We start from the raw sequence: 24224 nt of genomic DNA, 5'->3' as shown, positions 1-24224 counted from the left end.
TACCTGAACAAATGTCAAATCATATTTTTTGCCGAGATGGCCAGTGAATTTGAGTTACGTTTTTTTGTATTCTACGTAATGACGTCACAACGTCTTTTAGCAACAAATCAACCTGCCTCTAGCAACATACCCTGAAAATTAGTTGGCAACACTGGTTTCAGATTGTCCGTTGGTAAATTCAGAGCGTTTCGCTCTCGGAGCGTTCAGAGCGCCCAGACTAGGGTTGATCCGAGCGTTCTGACCACACAATGGCAGTCAAGCACCCAAGCTAATTGGCTAACGTTGGCTAGCTTGCTAGCAACTGCCAGGCACAAATGAGAGAACACCTCACTCTGACCATTTTACTCGCCCTAGTAGAGCTGGTTAGTCTGTTTTCATGATATCCAGAGCATTGGTGACTGTAATTGTGCTGTTGGCAACAATTTAAATACGCCTTTTGCCGACGTTTACCGACACCGGCGTTTGTAAATTCATCAGTTATTCTGCGCTCTGGCACACAGATGAGAGTGCTCTGAAATCGGAGTAGATAGCCAGAGATAATTTACAAACGCGGCCATAGTCAATATAGTAAATATTTTATTGTTTCTAAGTGTTTTTAAAGCATTTTTTAAAAATAGCATTTCTCTTGATTTTTATTGTGTATTTTATTGCATTTGTATATTTTATTTAAAAAATGTAATCAACATTTTGGTGTTTGATAACTTGTTGATAGATTAACTGAAATATCTGGACTGATTATGGCAAGCAAGTCAGTTTATTTGGCTTGACTAGCTAGCTTGCCATGATTTGAATGATACCGCAACACCAGATCAACAGCATCAGCTTTTTGGCTCCCTGCCCCAGTTCCTAGAGGGAAGTGGACTGTTGTGTGATGGGATGCAGAAGCTTGCTTCGTAGGGGGCTTTTCTGAAACACTGCTTAGGTGTGGTGGTCTTATACTGGTGCTTCTACAGTCTCCGAAGCATCACCAAGGTAGAGTCTTCCAACATTTGCCCTGAGTGACATTTTTGGAAAGAATGGATTCCTGCTTTTTGGCGGACCCATATGTTGTGTCAAAATGGGTAAAGGACAAACTGGGAATGGTTACATCTGTGAAAGCTTCAAGAAGTATCTGCCTCCCAGAGGAAGTGGGTGCTTCGAGTCACATGGCTCGAGGGTTGACCTGTGGTGTGCTTTGCTTTCCAGAGCATGGCGCTGCTAAAAGCGGTGATCAGTGAGGTAGCGTTGAGTGTAGAAGTGGATCCAATGAAAAGGAATATTCCTAGTGTTTGTGACGCCCAGCATTTGGTGAGACGTAGACCCAGTGTCAATGGCGAGACTGAGAATACCATCTCTGTTTTTTTAACACAGAGTTTCTACCTGATACGGTCATGTTAGGTTATATTTGCTATTCTGTGAGGGCCTATGTTCCGAACCCGCTTCGGTGCTTTAGGTGCCAAAGATTCGGACATGATGCAGCAGTGTGTAGAAGGGACATCCCACGATGTGAGAAATGTGCAGGAGGGCATAGTCATAGGGAGTGGACAATTGGGATAGAGAAAGCACTGTGTGTCAACTGTGGGGGTGCCCATGCAGCTGGGGGTCTGAAGTGCCCTGTGAGAGAGAGAAAGGTTGAGATTGACTGAGTTCGAGTTGGGCAGAAAGTTTCCTATGCTAAGGTAGTGAAGAGAGTAGAGGATAACCCAAGGGTCAGTGAGTCGACTGGGATGCCCCCAGTGAGTAGGCCTGAAAAGACAGAGAGGATGAGTTTTGGTAAGGTTGGATTTCTTGCTTTTATAGCCATGGTGATCAACTTCACTGCACTGATGGAGTGGAAATCACAGAAGCTAGATGTGGTAGTTGCAGCAGCAGAGAAATATTTGGGTGTGAGAGATTTTAGTGCAGAAGAGCTACAGGGAGTTTTGAGAGAAGGGGTTCCATCCTCACAGGCAGACGCCCTGGTGTAGGATCGTTTAGGGCCAGGTAGTGGGATTGGGTGGTGGGTTTTTATGAGTTAGATGTTGGTGCAATTTAAGTTTTTCCCATTCCCCTATTTTCTGGGTGACCAAAATGTGCATTTCGCACTCCGACCTGCTAAAGGCAGCAATACGCAACACAGCGTCTACTCTGCCGGAAAGCCACACGAAGAAGAGAGTACATTCAGTCAATCCCAGTGACTGTCTTGTTTACCTCTCCACTAACCATCCCAGGGGTACTATAGAAACTATTATTTAAACCATAATGCAACTCACATTCATTCAATTTAGATTTATAGACATATTCTGTGTCCAGGGTAAATAATTTGACCTAACTCATTCACACTATCACAGGAACAAGAAAAGTCACAGGTCCTTCATATTATTCCCATAAGCCTGGAACTAATCCTGTAATTATTGGAACTCTGTTCATGCAACACATGACTGAAGCCTGTGAACACAGGCCTTTCCTGAAAGAAATTAAGCCTTGCCTGGATGCAGGATGGGTCTTACACCAGCAGAGGCACTGTTTCCAACTGAACTGCCGTGTCATGTTCAAATCACAGGCTTCGTAAAGAATTGATGTAGACTAACAGTGAAATGCTTACATATGGGTCCTTTCCAAAAATGCAGATTTAAAGTTGATGATTAAAAAATAGAAATAGTGATACGAGGAATTGTATTTTTTATTTTTTATTTATTTCACCTTTATTTAACCAGGTAGGCAAGTTGAGAACAAGTTCTCATTTACAATTTCGACCTGGCCAAGATAAAGCAAAGCAGTTCGACACATACAACAACACAGAGTTACACATGGAGTAAAACAAACATACAGTCAATAATACAGTAGAAAAATAAGTCTATATACAATGTGAGCAAATGAGGTGAGATAAGGGAGGTAAAGGCTAAAAAAGGCCACGGTGGCAAAGTAAATACAATATAGCAAGTAAAACACTGGAATGGTAGATTTGTAGCGGAAGAAAGTGCAAAGTAGAAATAAAAATAATGGGGTGCAAAGGAGCAAAATAAATAAATACAGTAGGGGAAGAGGTAGTTGTATGGGCTAAATTATAGATGGGCTATGTACAGGTGCAGTGATCTGTGAGCTGCTCTGACAGCTGGTGCTTAAAGCTAGTGAGGGAGATAAGTGTTTCCAGTTTCAGATATTTTTGTAGTTCGTTCCAGTCATTGGCAGCAGAGAACTGGAAGGAGAGACGGCCAAAGGAGGAATTGGCTTTTGGGGTGACCAGAGAGATATACCTGCTGGAGCGCGTGCTACAGGTGGGTGCTGCTATGGTGACCAGTGAGCGGAGATAAGGGGGGACTTTACCTAGCAGGGTCTTGTAGATGACCTGGAGCCAGTGGATTTGGCAACGAGTATGAAGCGAGGGCCAGCCAACGAGAGCGTACAGGTCGCAGTGGTGGGTAGTATATGAGGCTTTGGTGACAAAACCGATGGCACTGTGATAGACTGCATCCAGTTTATTGAGTAGGGTATTGGAGGCTATTTTGTAAATGACATCGCCGAAGTCGAGGATCGGTAGAATGGTCAGTTTTACGAGGGTATGTTTGGCAGCATGAGTGAAGGATGCTTTGTTGCGAAATAGGAAGCCAATTCTAGATTTAACTTTGGATTGGAGATGTTTGATTTGAGTCTGGAAGGAGAGCTTACAGTCTAACCAGACACCTAGGTATTTGTAGTTGTCCACATATTCTAAGTCAGAACCATCCAGAGTAGTGATGCTGGACGGGCGGGCAGGTGCAGGCAGCGATCGGTTGAAGAGCATGCATTTAGTTTTACTTGTATTTAAGAGCAGTTGGAGGCCACGGAAGGAGAGTTGTATGGCATTGAAGCTCGTCTGGAGGGTTGTTAACACAGAGTCCAAAGAAGGGCCAGAAGTATACAGAATGGTGTCGTCTGCGTAGAGGTGGATCAGAGACTCACCAGCAGCAAGAGCGACATCATTGATGTATACAGAATAAATACACAGTGAATAACGAACAGCAATAACGAGTAAAAAATAACATGGCTATATACAGGGAGTATTTGGTAATTTCTTAGGATCCCCATTAGCTGTTGCAAAAGCAGCAGCTACTCTTCTATAGCCTACATATCAATACATACCACAAACTACCGAGATCAAATAGGGGAGAGGCGTTGTGCCGTTTATCTGTTTTTTGGAACCGGGTTTGCTGTTTATTTGAGCAATATGAGATGGAACGGAGTTCCATGCAATAATGGCTCTATATTATACTGTATGCTTTCTTGAATTTGTTCTGGATTTGGGGACTGTGATAAGACCTCTGGTGGCTTGTCTAGTGGGGTAAGTGTGTGTGTCAGAGCTGTGTGTAAGTTGACTATGCAAACAATTTGGGATTTTCAACACATTAATGTTTCTTAAAGAAAGAAGAAGTGATGCAGTCAGTCTCTCAACTCTTAACCAAGAGAGACTGGCATGCATACTATTTATATCAGCCCTCTTATTACAGTGAAGAGCAAGACGTGCCGCTCTGTTCTGGGCCAGCTGCAGCTTATCTAGGTCTTTCCTTGCAGCACTCGACCACACGACTGGACAATAATCAAGATAAGACAAAACTAGAGACTGCAGAACTTGCTTTTTGGAGTGTGGTGTCAAAAAAGCAGAGCATCTATTTACTATGGACAGACCTCTCCCCATCTTTACAACCATTTGAATCTATATGTGTTGACCATGGCAGAGTACAATCTAAGGTAATATCAAGTAATTTAGTCTCCTAAACTTGTTCAACAGCCACACCATTCATTACCAGATTCAGCTGAGGTCTAGAACTGGAGTACCAGTACCGAGTTGATGTGCAGGGGTATGAGGTAATTGAAGTAGCTATATACACAGGTAGGGGTAAAGTGATTAGGCAACAGGATAATAGACAGTAGCAGGATATGTGGTGAGTGTGAAAGTGTGTGTTTGTTTGTGTGTGTGGAGTGTCAGTATGTATGTGTGTGCGTGTTATGTGTCTGTGGGCGTGCGTATGTAGTGTGTGTGTGCATAGAGTCAGTGCAGGAGAGTTACTGCAAAAAAGTGTATGTGTGTATTTACATTTATTGACCTGGAGGCAGAACTGAACTATTGCCACTAGATGTGCCAGCTGCAGTCATAATTGGCTATATCGTAAAAGTTGATGAAAAAAAATGTTTTTTGGTCTTAATTTAAGGTTAGAGTTAGGCATTAGGGTTACCAATGTGGTTAGGGTTAAGGTAAGAAATGTTATGACTTTGTCAGCTAGTGATCACTCTGCAGAGCTGCCTCCGGGGCAAGATTCATGACAATAAATGCCAACATTCGATAAATGGGTCATCTAGAGACTTGACTGATCAGCATCCCATTGACAGCCCGACAAGGACAACATCTGAAACTGACCCTAACCCTAACCCTTAATTTAACATAACCCTAACCATAAATTAACCAATTCTGAAATTCAACATTGGTTTTCTGGTCAGTCACATCCCCTTAGTTTTTCCAGAGAGAAATAGTTTAATTAATAGGTAATAACAGTGAAGTAGTGCTGTAAATGTTTCTCATCTGTTATAATTCATCAGAAAAAATATGTTTGCATTCTTTCTTTCTTTCGTTCTCTTTCTTCTTCTTTCTTAACTCTTATGCCTCTATAGTTTCACCAACAAAGTAGGAAGTAGCCTAGGTGTCTAATTGCCATCAGATTCTTATTCTTCTAATTCTTATTATACAACTTGATTTAGTCGTGTGCAAGGAAAAATTGTATAATATTGATAAAGGAAATAGATACATTTAGATTCAGAAAAGTGAATGGCTCTTGTGTGGTCTACCATATAAGGTCCCACAGTTGACAGTGCATGTCAGAGCAAAAATCAGCAATAAGGTCGAAGGGATTGTCTATAGAGCTCCGAGACAAGGATTCGGTCTTCAACGAGGTTGAAAGTATATTGAGTTCGTTCCCGTGTTTATTTTACTCAAGCGGGATTGGACGCCTCGCCATATATTTGACACCGCTGCTGTAGACGATGGATGAGGCATGACATCAAATCAAGTTAAATTGTATTTGTCACATGCGCCGAATACAAAGGTGTAGACTTTACAGTGAAATGTTTCCTTACGAGCCCATCCCAACAATGCAGAATTATTGGCCACCAGGTGTAAACTAATAGAATTGAACAGAACATAATAACTGTATTTTTTCCCAGAGGTGATGAGTGTCATTTTGCAGGCAAAAAAGTGTTTTCAGTGTCCATTAGAATGAGTTGAAGTCGAGAGGTTGAATCCATCCAACCATGTGATGTACACTCGACAGACGTGTGAAACGGCATCGCTGTCTTCCGGGTTAGAAACACACACAGATTTGTACTAGTGCATAATGCGCAGTTCTGTCGCCAAGACAACCGTTTCTGTGGATGAAGTCATTGTTACGCTAATAGTTGCTATAGTTACAACCTAGAGAGGGCGCTGCGGAGGGGCTATGTACGTAATATGACGCAGGGTGGGGGCGTGCTCGCGATGCGCGCTGCGCAAGACTGGTTGTTGTTCCCGCAGAGAGGCGAGAAGATGGCGGCCGTGTCAAGCGGAGGTGCAGCTGGGTCCGCTGCTCCCGGGATTACGCACTCTACCCGACCGGCCCACGCAGGCATAGGCGCCCAGAACCGAGCACAGCCATCCTCTGGGATCAGCCACTCCAATCGCCCGGCCGCGGGGTGCATCACCAACCCCGGCCACCCCTCGTCCGGCAGGCCCCCTCTAGCCCGAGTGGGCTACTACGAAATCGAGCGGACCATCGGCAAGGGAAATTTCGCCGTTGTTAAATTAGCAACACACATCATCACCAAAGCAAAGGTAGGATGATTAATGCTTGGCTTTTGAAGGGGATCAATTCCAGGTTGTCAACGATTTGTACTAATTTGACTGTTATCGCTGTCACTCTCATCCAGGCTGAAGATTGGGCCTTCGGGCTGGGAGCGAGTAACGTTACAACGGCTAGACCGCTTTTGGTCGCAGTGCGGGGGTGTAAACATGGGGCATCATAAGCAATCATTCGCCTTGTAGTTTTTCACATGATAGAACCAGTTCTAATGTAACAAGGGCAGCGGGGGTGACTTGTCTACGGAGATGAGGGTACCGCTGGGATGAGCGTGGACTGCGTTCGTTAACTAACCAGCTATTTTTGGCATTATGTATTAGCTAGGTAGAATCACAAGCATCATGTCATCAGTAGTTTACACGTATCATTAGCAAGCAACTAGATATATATATATATATATATATATATATATATATATATATTTGTGATATTTTGAAGTGAATGCGCCTTTGGCAAGCTAGTTAAGTTGGCTTGGTAGTTAACTAAAATAACAAACCTGTTTGACAGGCAGTAAACATATAGCTGGCTGGCCATATCTCATCCCTAAAAATGTGTACACTAACGTGTTTTCTCACTGAAAAAGTTCGTTTTTAATTTTGTCATGGTGTATTTATTTGATTTTAGTGGTGTATTCAAGGGCTAGTATTTTAGTTTTGGCCAGGTTATGTGGCATTTCCATTTGAGTATAGGCAGAGGCTATGGGAAAATCTGCAGCCTCAGATATGTCATAGCTTATTGATATCCCTTTGAGTGTGCTTATTCTGTTGCATAGTGTGGGCGTCTGTAGGCAGATGCATTGCTGGTGGATAGGCACGGGAGACTACAGATCTTGTTTTTCAATATTGAACCAAAAAACAATCATAGTAGTCGCAACTTTTACCTTTGTCATTTCTCATCCTTATAGTTGAGACCTTAGCATGAACAGTAAACAACTTTTTTTATCCACATTTTGCCTTTACATAAATTACCATTCCATTTTATTTTCCCAGGTATCTTATTGAGAAGCGGTTGCATCCCACCGCACCTCTCTGATTCAGAGGGGTTGGGTTAAATGCGGAAGACACATTTCAGTTGAATGCATTCAGTTGTACAACTGACTAGGTATCCCCCTTTCAATGTTTTTCTCTCAATAACGACTTGGGTGGCCAAGGAGTAGAGCAGGCCAATTGATAGCCTACCCACTCGGGCCATACTTTTAAGCCTGTCCCTGGATCTGCAACGCGCTCATGGAATCGAACTGAGGCCAGTCATGTAAGGACAAAGACCGAGAACACTTAGCTACCTCTGTGTGTGTTGTGTGAGAGGGAGGCTGACTATTCTGATAGATGAACTCACATGGTGACATGGAACATCATCAAAAACACATTAGGCTGTAGCCTAAGCAGCTTAGGCAATGCCACAGAACTTGTGAAAATGTATTTATAGGGAACCACATATTAGTGCTTTAAAGTTACTTAACGATTCATTGATAAAACACTGACCACTAAAAACTACAATCTCTCCATTATTGTGCCAAGTTTTTTTGTTGAGTGATCCTTTTGCAGAGGGGGACACAGGCCCTGATATTTTGCAATCTACTGGATTGGTAGAATGGATTGCATTAGTGCAATTTGGAAATGACCCTTTCTAGGCAGAGGTCATCGTCGTTGTGAGAATTTACATTTGATTTCTGTCATTTAATAAATGTATCATTAAATAGGCCATGCTGAATCACAGGGGCAGGTCAACACATGAATGGACATTTGACTAGCTATCTGTTGCTAGGTAGTTTTTCCTGGTTGATGTACATTGGGCTGTTATTTTACCTGACATGCATATGGTCTTCTTTTTAGCTGGTTCTTTGTAGAATTTTGACCCGGAGTCGTACAAAATCGGGTGTTTCTCTACTCCAACGATTAAGGAAAACCAACTAAAAACAAACTAGGTTCTCTTTAATCTCTCCTCGTTTGTCTTTCAAGCACCCACATGGGTTTGTATTTTCATCATATCCAATAAGGAGGGGACTTGCAGCTTGTGGAGTGTCTCAAATAGAACCAAGTTCTATTTTAGCGCTTGGCTACGTAGACTCATTCACGAGCGTGAATTGTGTGGGTGATCTGATTGAATAACATGTATGTGGCCAGTGTGGTTTCTGTGTAATGTTTAGGGGAAGTAGCTGGTCCAAGTATGATTGTTTTGGGTTTGTCATTAAATATACCACCACCCAAAACCTTTTTTTTCTTCTTTTTTTTACCCCTCCCATTGCATCTTATGAAGCATGACATGCTTCAGGTTCACCGGGTTTGTATGTACAATTTAAATGGGACTAGGTTATGTTTTTAAAAATAGATGCTCAAACATATGAAACCAGTGCCTTGGTGCTGCCTTCTCACCAACTCAAGATTATAAACACTGATATTTCTGGTCATGTTTATGAAATTCAAAGTCCAAAGAAGGGCATGTTATGCAACCTAAGAGCTACTGATGTCCCGATATAAGAGAAATTGCATGATATTGGAATAATAAACAAAAACGTTGCCTCTTCTAGCTACATCAACAAAATTTCTTCTGAATTCAAACAGTAGCCTATCTATTAATATTGCTCACATGCATTGACATGACACCCTCCCTAACAGTCAGTTAGCCGACGTAGAAGGGAGCAAATTCAGTATATTTGGACAGATCTTCGCACTGCACACCTTTTCCACCAGCATTAGTCATGCCTAATCAGTGGTGTGATAGACAGGACCTATAGCTCAATGCTTCGGTCCGCAAAGCCAGTCAGGGAGAAGGGGTTTGTTGAGCCGTGGTGTTAGACTGAGCCAAGCGTCACAGCTATGGAAGAGGGACTGTCTTACAGCCGTTAGGGCAGACCTGACAGGCTCGGGACTAGGGTCAACAACAACAACACACACACCTGAATTAAAAAAGTTTCTCTAAACCTAAATGTGTCTGCCAGCTGACTAGCTCCCTCCTCCTTATCAGAAGACGGGGCACCTCCTCTTGGCTCCACTACAGTCAGACAGGTATGGCTAAAGAAGGCAGCCGGCGTGCTCTGGCTTGTCTGCGGTGCATCGCGCCGTCTCCTCATGTTACACTGCATCTATCCAGACTACTTCTTCCCCTACCGCCGCCTCCTCAGCTTAGATTTGCATGGAGGAGGAGGAGGAGGAGGAGCAGCAGCCGTGATGGCCAGGCAATGTTAGATAACGGGCCTAATGCACGTGTCGTGCCGTGATTTCATTTGCATTAATAATTTGACAATTGTGGTGTTGCTGCTTGACCTACCTTCATGTCCCATAGTTATTGGGTTATGCACAGAGAGAATCTGTATGCCCATCTTCTAATGTTCTTGTTGGTGCGTTCAGTACTAGCCCTAGTGGAATCTGTCCTAGGTCTAACTCATGTAGTTTAAAAAAAATCCAAAACCAGTAGTTTTTGACAGGCAATTTCATACTACTTACAGTGCATTCGGAAAGTATTCAGACCTCTTGACTTTTTCTACATTTTGTTACGTTACAGCCTTATTCTAAAATGGGTCAACAAAAATAAAAGTCTTCATCAATCTCCAAACAATACCCCATAATGACAAAGCAAAAACACATTTTTAGAAATTTGGCAAATCTATTAAAAATAAAAAACATATACTTTATTTAAATAAGTATTCAGACCCTTTGCTATAAGACTCGGAATTGAGTTCATGTGCATCCTGTTTCCGTTGATCATCCTTGATGTTTCTACAACTTGATACCTGTGGTAAGTTTCATTGATTGGACATGATTTGGAAAGGCACACACCTGACGATATAAGGTCAGACAGTTGACAGTGGATGTCAGAGCAAATACCAAGCCTTGAGGTCGAAGGAATTGACCGTAGAGCTCCGAGACAAGATTGTGTCGAGGCACAGATCTGAGGAAGGGTACCAAAAACTGTCTGCAGCATTGAAGTTCCACAAGAACACAGTGGCCTCCATCATTCTTAAATGGTTGAAGTTTGGATCCACCAAGACTCTTCCTAAAGCTGGCTGCCTTGCCAAACTGAGCAATTGGGGGAGATGGCCTTAGTCACTCTGCCATAGAGCCTTCCAGAAGGATAACCATCTCTGCAGCACTCCACCAATCACACCTTTATGGTAGAGTGGCCAACTGAAGCCACTCTTCAGTAAAAGGCACATGACAGCCCGCTTGGAGTTTGCCAAAAGGCACCTAAAGACTCAGACCATGAGAAACATTTTTCAGTGGCAAGGACTGGGAGACGAGCTGACTGGGGCAAAGGTTCACCTTTCAACAGGACAACGACCCTAAGCACACAGCCAATACAACATTTTGGCTTCGGGACAAGTCTCTGAATGTCCTTGAGTGGCCCAGCTAGAGCCTGGACTTGAACCAGATCGAACATCTCTGGAGATACCTGAAAAAAGCTGTGCAACGATGCTCCCCATCCAACCTGACAGAGCTTGAGAGGATCTGCAGAGAAGAATGGGAGAAACTCCCCAAATACAGGTGTTTAAATATTTTTTTTTTTAACCTTTCGTGATCCAGTCGTGTGTATCATCATGATATAGCCTATTCACAATACCACAGTCTCTAGTGCCTTACTGCTTTAATGTCCATGGTTATGTGGGTGGTTTAGTCCATCTGACTAAATCACCCACATAAACTAAAACCTCCATCTGATAATATGGGCCACCTCTACTTGCAAACCAATGACAACAGTTTTTCTGTAGACAGAGTTTGCGTTGGATCTTGATATCAACCAATGACTGTGGTCCCCTTGCAGCAGCTGAGCTCCATACATGGAGGGGTCAAGTCTCCGTAGTCCTCCATCTCTCACCAACACATGGCCAACGTCTCTATGGATTCCAACAAGATTCCAATGGAATTACCGTTCCTGGGGCACCTGACGTTTAACTCACTAAAGTTAAGTGTAACAATGTGTAAGTCTCTGTGAAAGACGCATCATGTCGTCGATGTTGCCAACTGACTCTCAAGGGGGGACTGGCCGGACTGGCACACACAGGCAGGCGATGCCAGGGGCTATTTGTCAAGGGGCTAAATATAGCTGATGATACAGTGTTGTAACGCATGGACCCAGACCATGCAGTCAGTAAGACCTGAATGTAGGTGAAAGTTTCCATTATGGGGATGCTTACTGAGGTACCTTTCTGTGGTAAAAGGGGGTGAGTTTGGACAATGGTATCAACTGGTATCAGACCTAGGTGGCAAAGGCCCGGATGGATATCGCCAATTATCGGCGTACTAACAACCCCCCACCTCGTAACACATGTGACCCCAAACTGTTCACAGCTCTGTTGTTGGCGGAGAGAAAATGTTGCAGTTTTAAAGCTAATTTCCCACAATGAGGACGTTGAGCAGAACGTTGAGCAGCAGGGGTGAGGACCTCCCGCACGCAGCGCTGCGTAGTGTTGCCGCTGAAAGGAACACGCAAAGAAAACCAACAGCATGGGTTGAATAAAAGATACAGGCTTATTTGTGTGATCATGTGACGCTCACTGCACACGTTAACCTCCACATAAGGGAGCTTGATTGGAGTAGAAGGTCAACCCTCTACAACAGGGAACCAAGCGGGCTAAGCTGATAGAGATGAAGTCATTATAACCTGTTGTTAACTGGTTGTGATGATGTCATTTTGACCATCTTTAATGTGAATGTTTTTGATGTCAGTGTTGGCAACTGTTCCCCCCCCTTCCCCCATACTAGAACAATGTCACACTGATCATCTCATGCTCACGCACAGCAGAATACAGGCACCTGCATGCTACACGGTCACTCACATGCACATGCTTGTTAGCACTCTGTGCACTCAAACCAACCCTATCATCAATCCCACTCATGCTGACTCATACTGACTGTCATATGTTTAGATGCACTGTGTGTTTGTGTGTGTGTAGGCTATGTTTGAGTGTGTCTTGGGGGGGTTCTTGGTCCAGTCTCCTCCGATGAGGACACAGACCTGGTCTCCGTTGGTTAGCATTGCTCCTGAGCCAAGTGGCTTTGGGCCTGACTGACTGAGGCAGTAAAGATTTCGACTTTGACTATTCTCATTGCAGACGGCTGAGATAGTGTCATTATGACTGTGTCTTTATAAAACGCTCTCACCTGTTAGACATCTTACTGGTATCCCACATGATATTGTTAGAGGTTAGGCTAAATCCACACATGACACCATCACCAATGTGTTTCATTTGGTTTGTGTTAAACTCCTTGTTTTGTTCTTAACTTTTATTAGACTCTCTGATCCAGCATTTGTATTCCATCTTCGATCTCCATATTGCGTTTTCGGTTTTTCATATTTGCCTCTCTGAGCTCTCCGCAGTCATACGCTGTTATATAAAACATAAAAGGAATTTCATGACGGCAAAGTCATCATACCAAACTTGAAATGTCCTCTTGTCCGCATTCCTTTGATGTAATTGTCAGCAGCACAGTCGTGTTGTTTAGAGTGCCGTGCCCCAAATAATCTCAGTTTATTGGTCTGCTTGTTTTGGAGGCCTATCCATCTCTCCTGTTCATTTTGTAGGCCACTTGCCACTTGTTTGTTCCTGGTTGCTAAGTATCAGCAGTGGCGCGGTGCTATGGTTAGGTCAACAGTCGTGTGATCGCGGGGGCTATATGACACTTCAGCTTAACTGACTCTCTGTATCCATATCTTTCAATGGAAAATTCCAAAGTAATGCAGGCCAGACACGTCACCCCTCCAAGTAGATTACTGTAACTAAAGCTGTACATTACAAACCAGCCAATAGTTCCAACTACAACTGGCCATTTGAATTGCGTGTGTGAGGAAATGAGTTGTGCTAGTCATTCGGATAGCTTGTCCAAACTCCTCTGTGTGCTCAGCTTATCTGGCTTGTCAAATGATGTTCTATCAAACATGATGCTGGCACCAGCTTTTATAGGCCAGCATAGCACTCTCATCCAGTTTTGATTTCGCACCCAATTTCCTTATTTTGAGTCCATTTGCATGGAGAGGGACTTGATGTTCCCAAAGAATTTGAGTTTGTGGCGTGAGACCGGGAGTGTGAACTCACAATGCCTCATGACCTTCCTCCCTCATTTGGGCCTTTCTGTTTTTACTGTATACTACGTTGTGTGTGTTTTTCAAGTGGGTCCCTGCTCCAGATGTTGGCCATCGTACCCACGATGCAGGGGGGAGTTTACATCAACACAGCTGGATGACTGCCAGAGCAATAATAGCCCAAGGAAGCTTAAAATACCACAGAGATGGACATGCACACAGCCCTACTGAGAAAGATGGACCCACCACACACACACACACACACAGGGTTCAATGCTAGAACATCATGTGCCTGGCTCTTCCTTTTCCTGTCCGCTTGCCGGAAATGGGCCGCAGCTTGCTTTCATATGGCCCCATTCTATTATCTCGGCCAAGAACAGAGAGGGGGAAGAGTAGCTTCAGAAATAACTAGTCTTCCCAGAACGCGAAGCCAGCTCACAAGGAGGTCTAGGCATGTGTAAGAGCAGGTTTTTGTCTCATTCTCAACAGATCACCCCATTACACTGTTAGGCTAATTTATTCATTAGCCTGAAACCTGACGTCGAGCTGACACGTCACAGTTATTGGTAAAAGTAAGCACCGCCAGAATTGGTTAGATCAGCATGGTGTCAAACTCAATTCCTGGAGGGTCGTGCGTTTGCGAGTTTTCGCACCTCCCTTGTACTTGATTAATCAATTAAGGTAATTGATTAGTTAGGAACCCCTCACCTGGTTGTCTAGGTCTTAATTGGACACGTAAGGAAATAACAAAAACAAGCAAACACAGTGCCTTCAGAAAGTATTCACACCCCTTGACTTATTCCACATGTTGTTACAGCCTGAGTTCAAAATTGATTAAAAAGCTATTCTCAGCCATCTACTCATAATACCCTATAATGACAAAGTGAAAACATGTTTTTAGAATTTCTTGCTATTTTATTGAAAATGAAATACAGAAATATCTCATTTACATAAGCATTCACACTAGAGGTCGACCGATTTGATTTTAACGCCGATACCGATTTATTGGAGGACCCCAAAAAAAACAATACCGATTAATCGGCCATTATTATTGTCATTAAATAAATAAATATATATATATATATATATATATATATATATATATATATATATATATATATATATTATTTTATTTATTTATTTATATATTATTTTATTTTTTTATAATGACAATTACAACAATACTGAATGAACAATGAACACTTTCATTTTAACTTAATATAATACATCAAATCAATTTAGTCTCAAATAAATAATGAAACATGTTCAATTTGGTTTAAATAATGCAAAAACACAGTGTTGGAGAAGAAAGTAAAAGTGCACTATGTGCCATGTAAAAAAAGCTAACGTTTAAGATCCTTGCTCAGAACATGAGAACATACGAAAGCTGGTGGTTCCTTTTAACATGACTCTTCAATTTTCCCAGTTAATAAGTTTTAGGTTGTAGTTATTATAGGACTATTTCTCTCTACCATTTGTATTTCATAGACCTTTGACCATTGGGTGTTCTTATAAGCACTTTAGTATTGCCAGCCTAATCTCGGGAGTTGATAGGCTTGAAGTCATAAACAGCGCTGTGTTTCAAGCATTGCGAAAAGCTGCTGGCAAATGGAGGAAAGTGCGGTTTGAATGAATGCTTACGAGCCTGCTGCCTACCACTGCTCAGTCAGACTGCTCTATCAAATATGAAATCATAGACTTAATTATAATAAACACAGAAATACGAGCCTTAGGACATTAATATGGTCAAATCCGGAAACGGTCATTTCGAAAACAAAACATTAATTCTTTCAGTGAAATACGGAACCGTTCCGTATTTTATCGAACGGGTGGCAACCCTAAGTCTAAATATTGCTGTTACATTGTACAACCTTCAATGTTATGTCATAATTATGTAAAATTCTGGCAAATTAATTACGGTCTTTGTTATGAAGAAATGGTCTTCACACAGTTCGCAACGAGCTAGGCGACCCAAACTGCAGCATATACCCTGACTCTGTTTACACTGAACGCAAGAGAAGTGACACAATTTCAGGCACCACATTGATTATATGCAACGCAGGACAAGCTAGTTAAACTAGTAATATCATCAACCATGTGTAGTTAACTAGTGATTATGTTAAGATTGATTGTTTTTTATAAGATAAGTTTAATGCTAGCTAGCAACTTACCATGGCTCATTGCTGCCTGCACTCGCGTAACTAGGGGGGGTCAGCCTGCCACGCAGTCTCCTCGTGGATTCCAATATAATCGGCATCCGAAAATGCTGATTACCGATTGTTATGAAAACTTCAAATCGGCCCTAATTAATCGGTCGACCTCACATTCACACCCCTGGGTCAATACATGTTAGAATCACCGTTGGCATCTGTGAGTCTTTCTGGGTAAGTCCTAACAGCTTTGCACACGGGGAATGTACAATATTTGCCTGTTATTCTTTTCAAAATTCTTCAACCTCTGTCAAGTTGATTGTTGATCATTCATAGACGACCGTTTTCAGGTCTTGTCATAGATTCAATGGCGCCGGAGGAGATGGCTGCAGTTTTTCTATTGTTTTTTTTAAAACTTATTTTGTACATAATGTTTCTGCCCCCGTCTCTTATGACCAAAAAGTGCTTCTGGATATCAGGACAGTGATTACTCACCTCGTACTGGACAAAGATTTTCTTCAACGAGTCGGACGCAAAGGATTTACTTCAGACACCCAACAAGGCCCAAAATCCCAGTAATTCGCTTGAAGAAGAGACCGAGATATCAGGGACATAGGTCGGGGTGCCTTGTAAAGATCCGACGGCGTGTGTGTAATCCCTCTCTACCATCAGTCCTATTAGCCAACGTGCAATCATTGGATAACAAATTGGATGAGCTCTGATCAAGATTTTTTTTAAATGGTACCCGCAAAACACGAGTCTCAGCATCAACAGTGAAGAGGCAACTCCGGGATGCTGGCCTTCTAGGCAGGATTCCTCTGTCCAGTGTCTGTGTTCTTTTCCCCAACTTAATATTTTATTTTTATTGGCCAGTCTGAGATATGGCTTTTTCTTCGCAACTGCCTAGAAGGCCAGCATCCCGGAGTCACCTCTTCACTGTTGACGTTGAGACTCGTGTTTTGCGGGTATTATTTAATGAAGCTGCCAGTTGTGGACTTGTGAGGCGTCTGTTTCTCAAACTAGACACTAATATACTTGTCCTCTTGCTCAGTTGTGCACTGGGGCCTCCCACTCCTCTTTCTATTCTGGTTAAAGCCAGTTTGCACTGTTCTGTGAAGGGAGTAGTACACAGCATTGTACGAGATCTTCAGTTTCTTATCAATTTCTCGCATGAATAGCCTTAATTTCTGAGAACAAGAATAGACTGACGAGTTTCCGAAGAAAGTTATTTGTTTCTGGCCATTTTGAGCCTGTAATCGAACCCACAAATGCTTATGCTCCAGATACTCAACTAGTCTAAAGAAGGCCAGTTTTATTGCTTCTTTAATCAGGACAACAGTTGTCAGCTGTGCTAACATAATTGCAAAAGGGTTTTGTAATGATCAATTAGCCTTTTTAAAATGATATACTTGGATTAGCTAACACAACGTGCCTTTGGAACACAGGAGTGATGGTTGCTGATAATGGGCCTCTGTATACCTATGTAGATATTCCATTAAACATTGCCGTTTCCAGCTACAATAGTAATTTACAACATTGGCAATGTCGACACTGTATTTCTGATTAATTTGATGTTATTTTAATGGACAAAATGTTTTGCTTTTCTTTCAAAAACAAGGAAATGGGTAAGTGGCCCCAAACTTTTGAACAGTAGTGTGTGTGTGTGTGTGTGTGTGTGTGTGTGTGTGTGTGTGTGTGTGTGTGTGGGTGTATACAGTCGAAGTCGGAAGTTTACATATACCTTAGCCAAATACATTTAAACTCAGTTTTTCACTATTCCTGACATTTAATCCAAGTACAAATGTCCTGTCTTATGTCAGTTAGGATCACCACTTTATTTTAAGAATGTGAAATGTCAGAATAATAGTGGAGAGAATGATTATTTCAGCTTTTATTTCTTTCATCACATTCCCAGTGGGTCAGAAGATTACATACACTCAATTAGTATTTGGTAGCATTGCCTTTAAATTGTTTAACTTGGGTCAAATGTTTCGGGTAGCCTTCCACAAGCTTCCCACAATAAGTTGAGTGAATTTTGGCCCATTCCTCGTGACAGAGCTGGTGTAACTGAGTCAGGTTTGTAAGCCTCCTTGCTCACATGTTTTTTTCATTTCTGCCCACAACTTTTCTATAGGGTTGAGTCAGAGCTTTGTGATGGCCACTCCAATACCTTGACTTTGTCCTTAAGCCATTTTGCCACAACTTTGGAAGTATGCTTGGGGTCATTGTCCATTTGGAAGACTCATTTGTGACCAAGCTTTAACTTCCTGGCTGATGTCTTGAGATGTTTCTTCAATATATCCACATCATTTTCCTACCTCGTGATGCCATCTATTTTGTGAAGTGCACCACTCCCTCCTGCAGCAAAGCATCCCCACAACATGATGCTGCCACCCCTGTGCATCACGGTTGGGATGGTGTTCTTCGGGTTGCAAGCCTCCCCCTTTTTCCTCCAAACATAACGATGGTCATTATGGCCAAACGGTTCTATTTTTGTTTCACCAGACCAGAGGGCATTTCTCCAAAAAGTACTATCTTTGTCCCCATGTGCAGCTGCAAACCGTAGTTTGGCTTTTTTATGGTGGTTTTGGAGCACTGGCTTCTTTCTTGCTGAGCGGCCTTTCAGGATATGTCGATATAGGACTCATTTTACTGTGGATATAGATACTTTTGTACCTGTTTCCTCCAGCATCTTCACAAGGTCCTTTGCTGCTGTTCTGGGATTGATTTGCACTTTTCACACCAAAGCACGTTCATCTCTAGGAGACAGAACGCGTCTCCTTCCTGAGCGGTATGACGGCTGCGTGGTCCCATGGTGTTTATACGTGCGTACTATTGTTTGAACAGATGAACGTGGTACCTTCAGGCATTTGGAAATTGCTCCCAAGGATGAACTAGACTTATGGAGGTCTACAATTGTTTTTCTGATTTCTTTTGATTTCTTTCCCATGAAGGAAGGCCTTGAAATACATCCACAGGTACACCTCCAATTGACTCAAATGATGTCAATTAGTCTAACAGAAGCTTCTAAAGCTATGACATAATTTTCTGTTTAAAGGCACAGTCAACTTAGTGTATGTAAACTTCTGACCCACTGGAATTGTGATACAGTGAAATAATCTGTCTGTAAACAATTGTTGGAAAAATGACTTGTGTCATGCACAAAGTAGATGTCCTAACGGACTTGCCAAAACTATAGTGTAACTTCCGACTTCAACTGTATGTATATATGTGTTATTTTTTTACCTCCATTTATTTTAGTAAATAGTAAATACAATTTTTTTTTTCTTAACTGCATTGTTGGTTAAGGGCTTGCAAGTAAGTATTTCACTGTAAGGTCTATCTATACCTGTTGTATTCAGCGCATGTGACAAATACAATTTCTTTTGATTTCCATGCTGATTTAAGTCAAAACTGTTACTCGGCCACTCAGGAACATTTACTGTCTTCTTGGTAAGCATATTCAGTGTAGATTTGTCCTTGTGTTTAAAGTTATTGTCCTGCTGAAAGGTGAATTCAGGATTTCCTCTGATTTTGCCTGTGCTTAGCTCCATTCTGTTTATTTTTTTTTATCCTGAAAAACTCCCCAGTCCTTAATGATTACAAGCATATCCATAACATGGTGCAGCCACCACTATGCTTGTAAATAGGGAGTGGTACTCCGTAATGTGTTGTATTGAATTTGCCCCAAACATTACACTTTATATTCAGGACAAAATATTAATTGCTTTGGCACATTTTTTGCAGTATAACTTTTTTGGTAAGATTATTATCTATTTTTTTGCAATACAAAGCATACACATACAAACAACAACATACAGCACACAAACATCCACAACATAACCCCTGCCCAGAACCACCTGCTCACACCACCATCTCCAGCGCCAGTATCACTCTCTGCCACATGACCTCAAACTGCACCATTTTGTTTCTGTCTGTAGCCCATGCACATTCAACATTTGGATAATAAAGCATTTGACCTTTCCATTTTGTTAATGATGGCGAATTTGTTGATTTCCATTTTTTAAGTACACGTTTTTTCAAGATGATTGGTGAGAAAAGTTTTGTCCAACCCATAGGGTATCTCACTGCGGATTAGAAGTACATTTACATTTTAATACTTCTGACAGCCAATTTTGTAACTCCGCCCATAATTGTATGATTTTATAGCATTCCAAGAAGCTATGGGTTATCAGTGTTGCCATGTTCTCGGTTTTCCAGTCAAATTGGGCTACTTTGAAAAGGATGTCGTGGGTGTTGGGTTTTTGGGCTACATCTAAATTGCACCATTGCCATCAATGTATTTCTCTTAGAAATATATATATTTCACGGTGACCTGCTGCTGCTGCAGACTATCAGGCTGTGAGTGAGTGGTGGTGGAGAGGAGGAGGGCCGGAGCAGTGTGTGTGCGTTGAGAGAGTGCTGCAGCTGAGTCACGGAGACAGAGCAGCACGCGCACACGTCGTGACAACTTTTTACCGGTTGTCGGTAGGCTATTTGGATTGGTCATTATGGAGACACCCTTTTCCCATAAAACATATTAACGCCGTAGAACTTATGTAACGGCTACAGCGCATTGGAAAACGATTTTAGGCGCACAAGCTCTTTAGATCAGTTCACTCAGAGGTGGTTTAAAATAAACTGCTTTCTAATGTCTACTTTTCTTATGGATAACGGTATCAAGCGAACGGTTTTACTCATGCTCATTTCTAGGGTCTGGGGCGCTGCGCCAGTGGACATTTGAGATGGAAGTTGTTCAACTCCTTCGCCTGCTTGTGTTGTGGGGAAAAAGTGGACAATGAAAATTACATTACATTTTTCGAATGATTGATAGACAAAATGTGCATATTGGTCATCAAGTAGGCTGTTAATGTATATTCCATTATAGGCTACTGTAGCCTACCATTTGATACAATACATACAATATGTTGAAATGACGATATTACTGGAGTCATTGCAAATCAATTTGTGGCACTTGTGTAGCCTACCTGAAGCTGGCAAACGGATTAAATAGCCTATAACTCAGTTTGTTGTTGTTGGCTTGTGTTATTATGCAATTATTAATGGCCTTGTTTAGTTAATTTAAATTGGAAGTTATCAATTGTGTTCACTGTCACAGCTCATTCTCCACATTTTATTAATGTCCGTTTCAATGTGGACTTTTCCCTGAAATTAGATGTTGGCCTATCTGGCTATAGGCTACTTGCATCTAGGACAGCAAACCATGGCAAAATAGAATTACAATTATAAACCCGGATTTTAGTCAGTAGCCTATGCCTTTTGAAATAAATCAATCTCGCAAATAGGCCATTTATAACCGTTTTTAGTGTTAACATTTGTCGTCTTAACATCTGTCACATAATAACGTCACATAAAAACGGCACAATTGCCAGAAAATAGCCTAACATTTAAGTTCGTACAAGTGTTTCTTGCACAGAGATTTCGAGATCCTCTGTCCAATTTACATCAGACTCCCCTGCCGTATGTATCTATAGTTATGCACATGCGCAAACGGGATTTATTAACAATTACAAACTGGGTGGTTTGAGCCCTGAATACTAATTGGTTGAAAGCCATTGTATATCAGACTTGTACCAAAATGAAAAAAACGTACTTTTTACTGTTCTAATTAAGTTGGTAACCAGTCTATAATAGCAATAAGGCAACTCGGGTTTGTGGTATATGGCCAATATACAGTACCACGGCTAAGGGCTATGTCCTAAGAACAGCTCAAACTGTGCTGTATTGGCCATATACCACACCTCCTCAGGCCTTTTTGCTTACCCATAGCAGTCAAAGAAGTTAAATCGTTGATATTCCTTCTTAATTCACGTAATAACGTTACGGGGAAAAGGGTTTATTGGATAAATGTGTCAACTCCTTTCTTGCTGCAGAAATATTTGTGGGTCTAGTTTTCTGTCCTTGTAGGTGGATTTTCAGAGGGCTAGAAATTTGAGTTAGACCTGGCAACCCTGTGGATTATTGAGTCATTATTTGGTTTTACACTGTTAGATGTCATTGTTAGTTTTGACTCTGCCGTTGTGCTGTATAATTTGTGAATTTTGTCTCTTGTGTAATAAATTTCAATTCTGTCATGGAAATACATTTATTTCCTATTACCAATTAATTTACGGTTTCTATGTCTTTAGTTTTCCATGTAGCCCAATTTATCTGTGAATTCTGAAAAGCTATCCAAATATTGTTCCATAGGGTTGTGTTTTTGTTTTTTTAGGGACTGATATTGGTTCTTGTAGAATACGTAAAATTTTCTTCTATATTGTTATGGTTTTAACTATGAAGTAGTTTTTAGCTTTGTCCTTAAAATTAGACACGTAAAAATATTCTGAGGATGAGCATGCTCATCTTCAATATATACCCATTGTTCCTCTTTAGTGTATTTAACTATATGTTGCAAGTAAAATCCCTGGGTGGCAAGTTGATACAATTCCAAGTCTGGAAGGTTAAAACCACCCTCAGACTCAGGATGTGTTTTTATTCTATGACATTTATTTATCCATATAAAGTCTGTTATTACTGAGTATACTTTTTAAAAGAATGTCTTCGGTGGGGTAATTGGTAGTACCTTGTTGCAAACAGGATGAATGTTTTGGAATATTTTTGTTCTGTACAGGGTTCCTTCTTTTCACACTGTCAGTTAGGTTAGTATTGTGGAGTAACTACAATGTTGTTGATCCATCCTCAGTTTTCTCCTATCACAGCCATTAAACTCAAGCTGTTTTGAAGTCACCATTGACCTCATGGTGAAATCCCTGAGCGGTTTCCTCTCTGGCAACTAAGTTGATACACCATCCAAAGTGTAATTAATTAACTTTACCATGCTCAAAGGGATATTCAATGTCTGAAGAAAAAAAACTATTTTACCCATCTACCCTTCTTTACAAGGCATTGGAAAACCTCCCTGGTCTTTGTGGTTGAATCTGTGTTTGAAATTCACTGCACGACTGAGGGACCTTACAGATAATTGTATGTGTGGGGTACAGAGATGAGGTAGTCATTCAAAAATCATGCAACTTATTATGTGACTTGTGAAGAAAATGTTTACTCCTGAACTTATTTAGGCTTGTCATAACAAAGGGGTTGAATACTTATCGACTCAATGCATTTCAGCCTTTCATTTTTAATTAATTTAGAAAAATATAATTCCACTTTGACGTTATGGGCTATTTAGTTCAATTTAAATTCAGGCTGTAACACGACAAAATGTGGAAAAATTCAAGGGGTGTGAATACTTTCTGAAGGCACTGTAGCGCTTAAGGAACTGAGTTTTGCACCCCTGGATTATATACATTCACTTGGTATCTTAGTGGCGTTATGTAAATGATCCCCCGCCCTAAGGTCACTGACATCTGAAGCGTTGTCTCTCTATGCCTGGTTAGCTGCCGGTTTCAGCTTGGTTGTAGGAGCGTGTCCTCTTTGGGTCTTTGACGAGTGCTAAGCTATTTATAAAAACCCATGTATTATGTATTGTATGATGAACCTATTAGGCTAATTCTTAGGATCCTGGCTTTTGCGGATGGTGTGAGTTGGGTAGGAATCTTGGCTTTCTATGTCCCAGTCTTGGTGTCTAAGTGGTTCTTTATCTAAGCCAAAGGAAGTAACTGATTTGTTCATATCTGACAATCTGTCTGAGTTCCAAATTGCATCCTTTTACCAAGACAGTGCACTACCTTTGACTTGAGTCCTTTGAGCCCTGAACAAAATGAGTGGAGTAAATAGGGAAAAGGGTGCCACTTTGTCCCTGATCAGTGCTCTGACTTTGACCTCCTGTTGTTGAGTCGAGTATGGTCACTCGTTGATGAATCATTTCTCTCAAATGGTTTTGGTTCGCTTGAAATGGTTCAATGAATATCTTGTCCTACTCCCACTCCATTGGCTTTCTGTCTCTGTTCAGGTGGCCATCAAAATAGTGGACAAGACCCAGCTGGACGATGAAAACCTGAAGAAGATCTTCAGGGAGGTGCAGATCATGAAGATGCTGAGGCACCCCCACATCATTCGTCTCTACCAGGTCAGTAGATCCACAGCTCCGTGGTGGAGTTTGCAGATCTAGGGTCAGCATCCCCTCCCCCAACCACAACCTTTACCATTTGTATGGAGAAAGCAAATCTGACCCAAGATCAGTGTCTATCACCGGATCCACACCGCTGATACCTTGTGTTTAATGTTGACTGCAGCGGTTATATTGTCAATGCAAATGTCTGTCTGTCTCTGTCAT

The 24224-nt window shown here is 41.7% G+C and overlaps 1 protein-coding gene across 4 annotated transcripts in view; it reads left to right on the top strand.

The window, feature by feature from the left end:
* The first annotated feature begins 6476 nt into the window (after positions 1-6476).
* LOC115163130 (serine/threonine-protein kinase SIK3 homolog) overlaps positions 6477-24224 on the top strand; it is a 50687-nt gene continuing 32939 nt past the window's right edge. For all 4 annotated transcript variants that reach the window (XM_029714770.1, XM_029714769.1, XM_029714768.1 and 1 more), the window contains exons 1-2: positions 6477-6796; positions 23901-24017. In XM_029714770.1, coding sequence (XP_029570630.1) covers positions 6512-6796; positions 23901-24017 — 402 coding nt within the window. In that variant the 5' untranslated portion in view covers positions 6477-6511. The remainder of the gene's footprint in view (positions 6797-23900; positions 24018-24224) is intronic.

This window comes from Salmo trutta, chromosome 26 (genome assembly GCF_901001165.1).
Source record: "Salmo trutta chromosome 26, fSalTru1.1, whole genome shotgun sequence".
In the NCBI taxonomy this organism is placed as follows: Eukaryota; Metazoa; Chordata; class Actinopteri; order Salmoniformes; family Salmonidae; genus Salmo; species Salmo trutta.
This window is presented reverse-complemented; position numbering and strand designations above follow the sequence as displayed.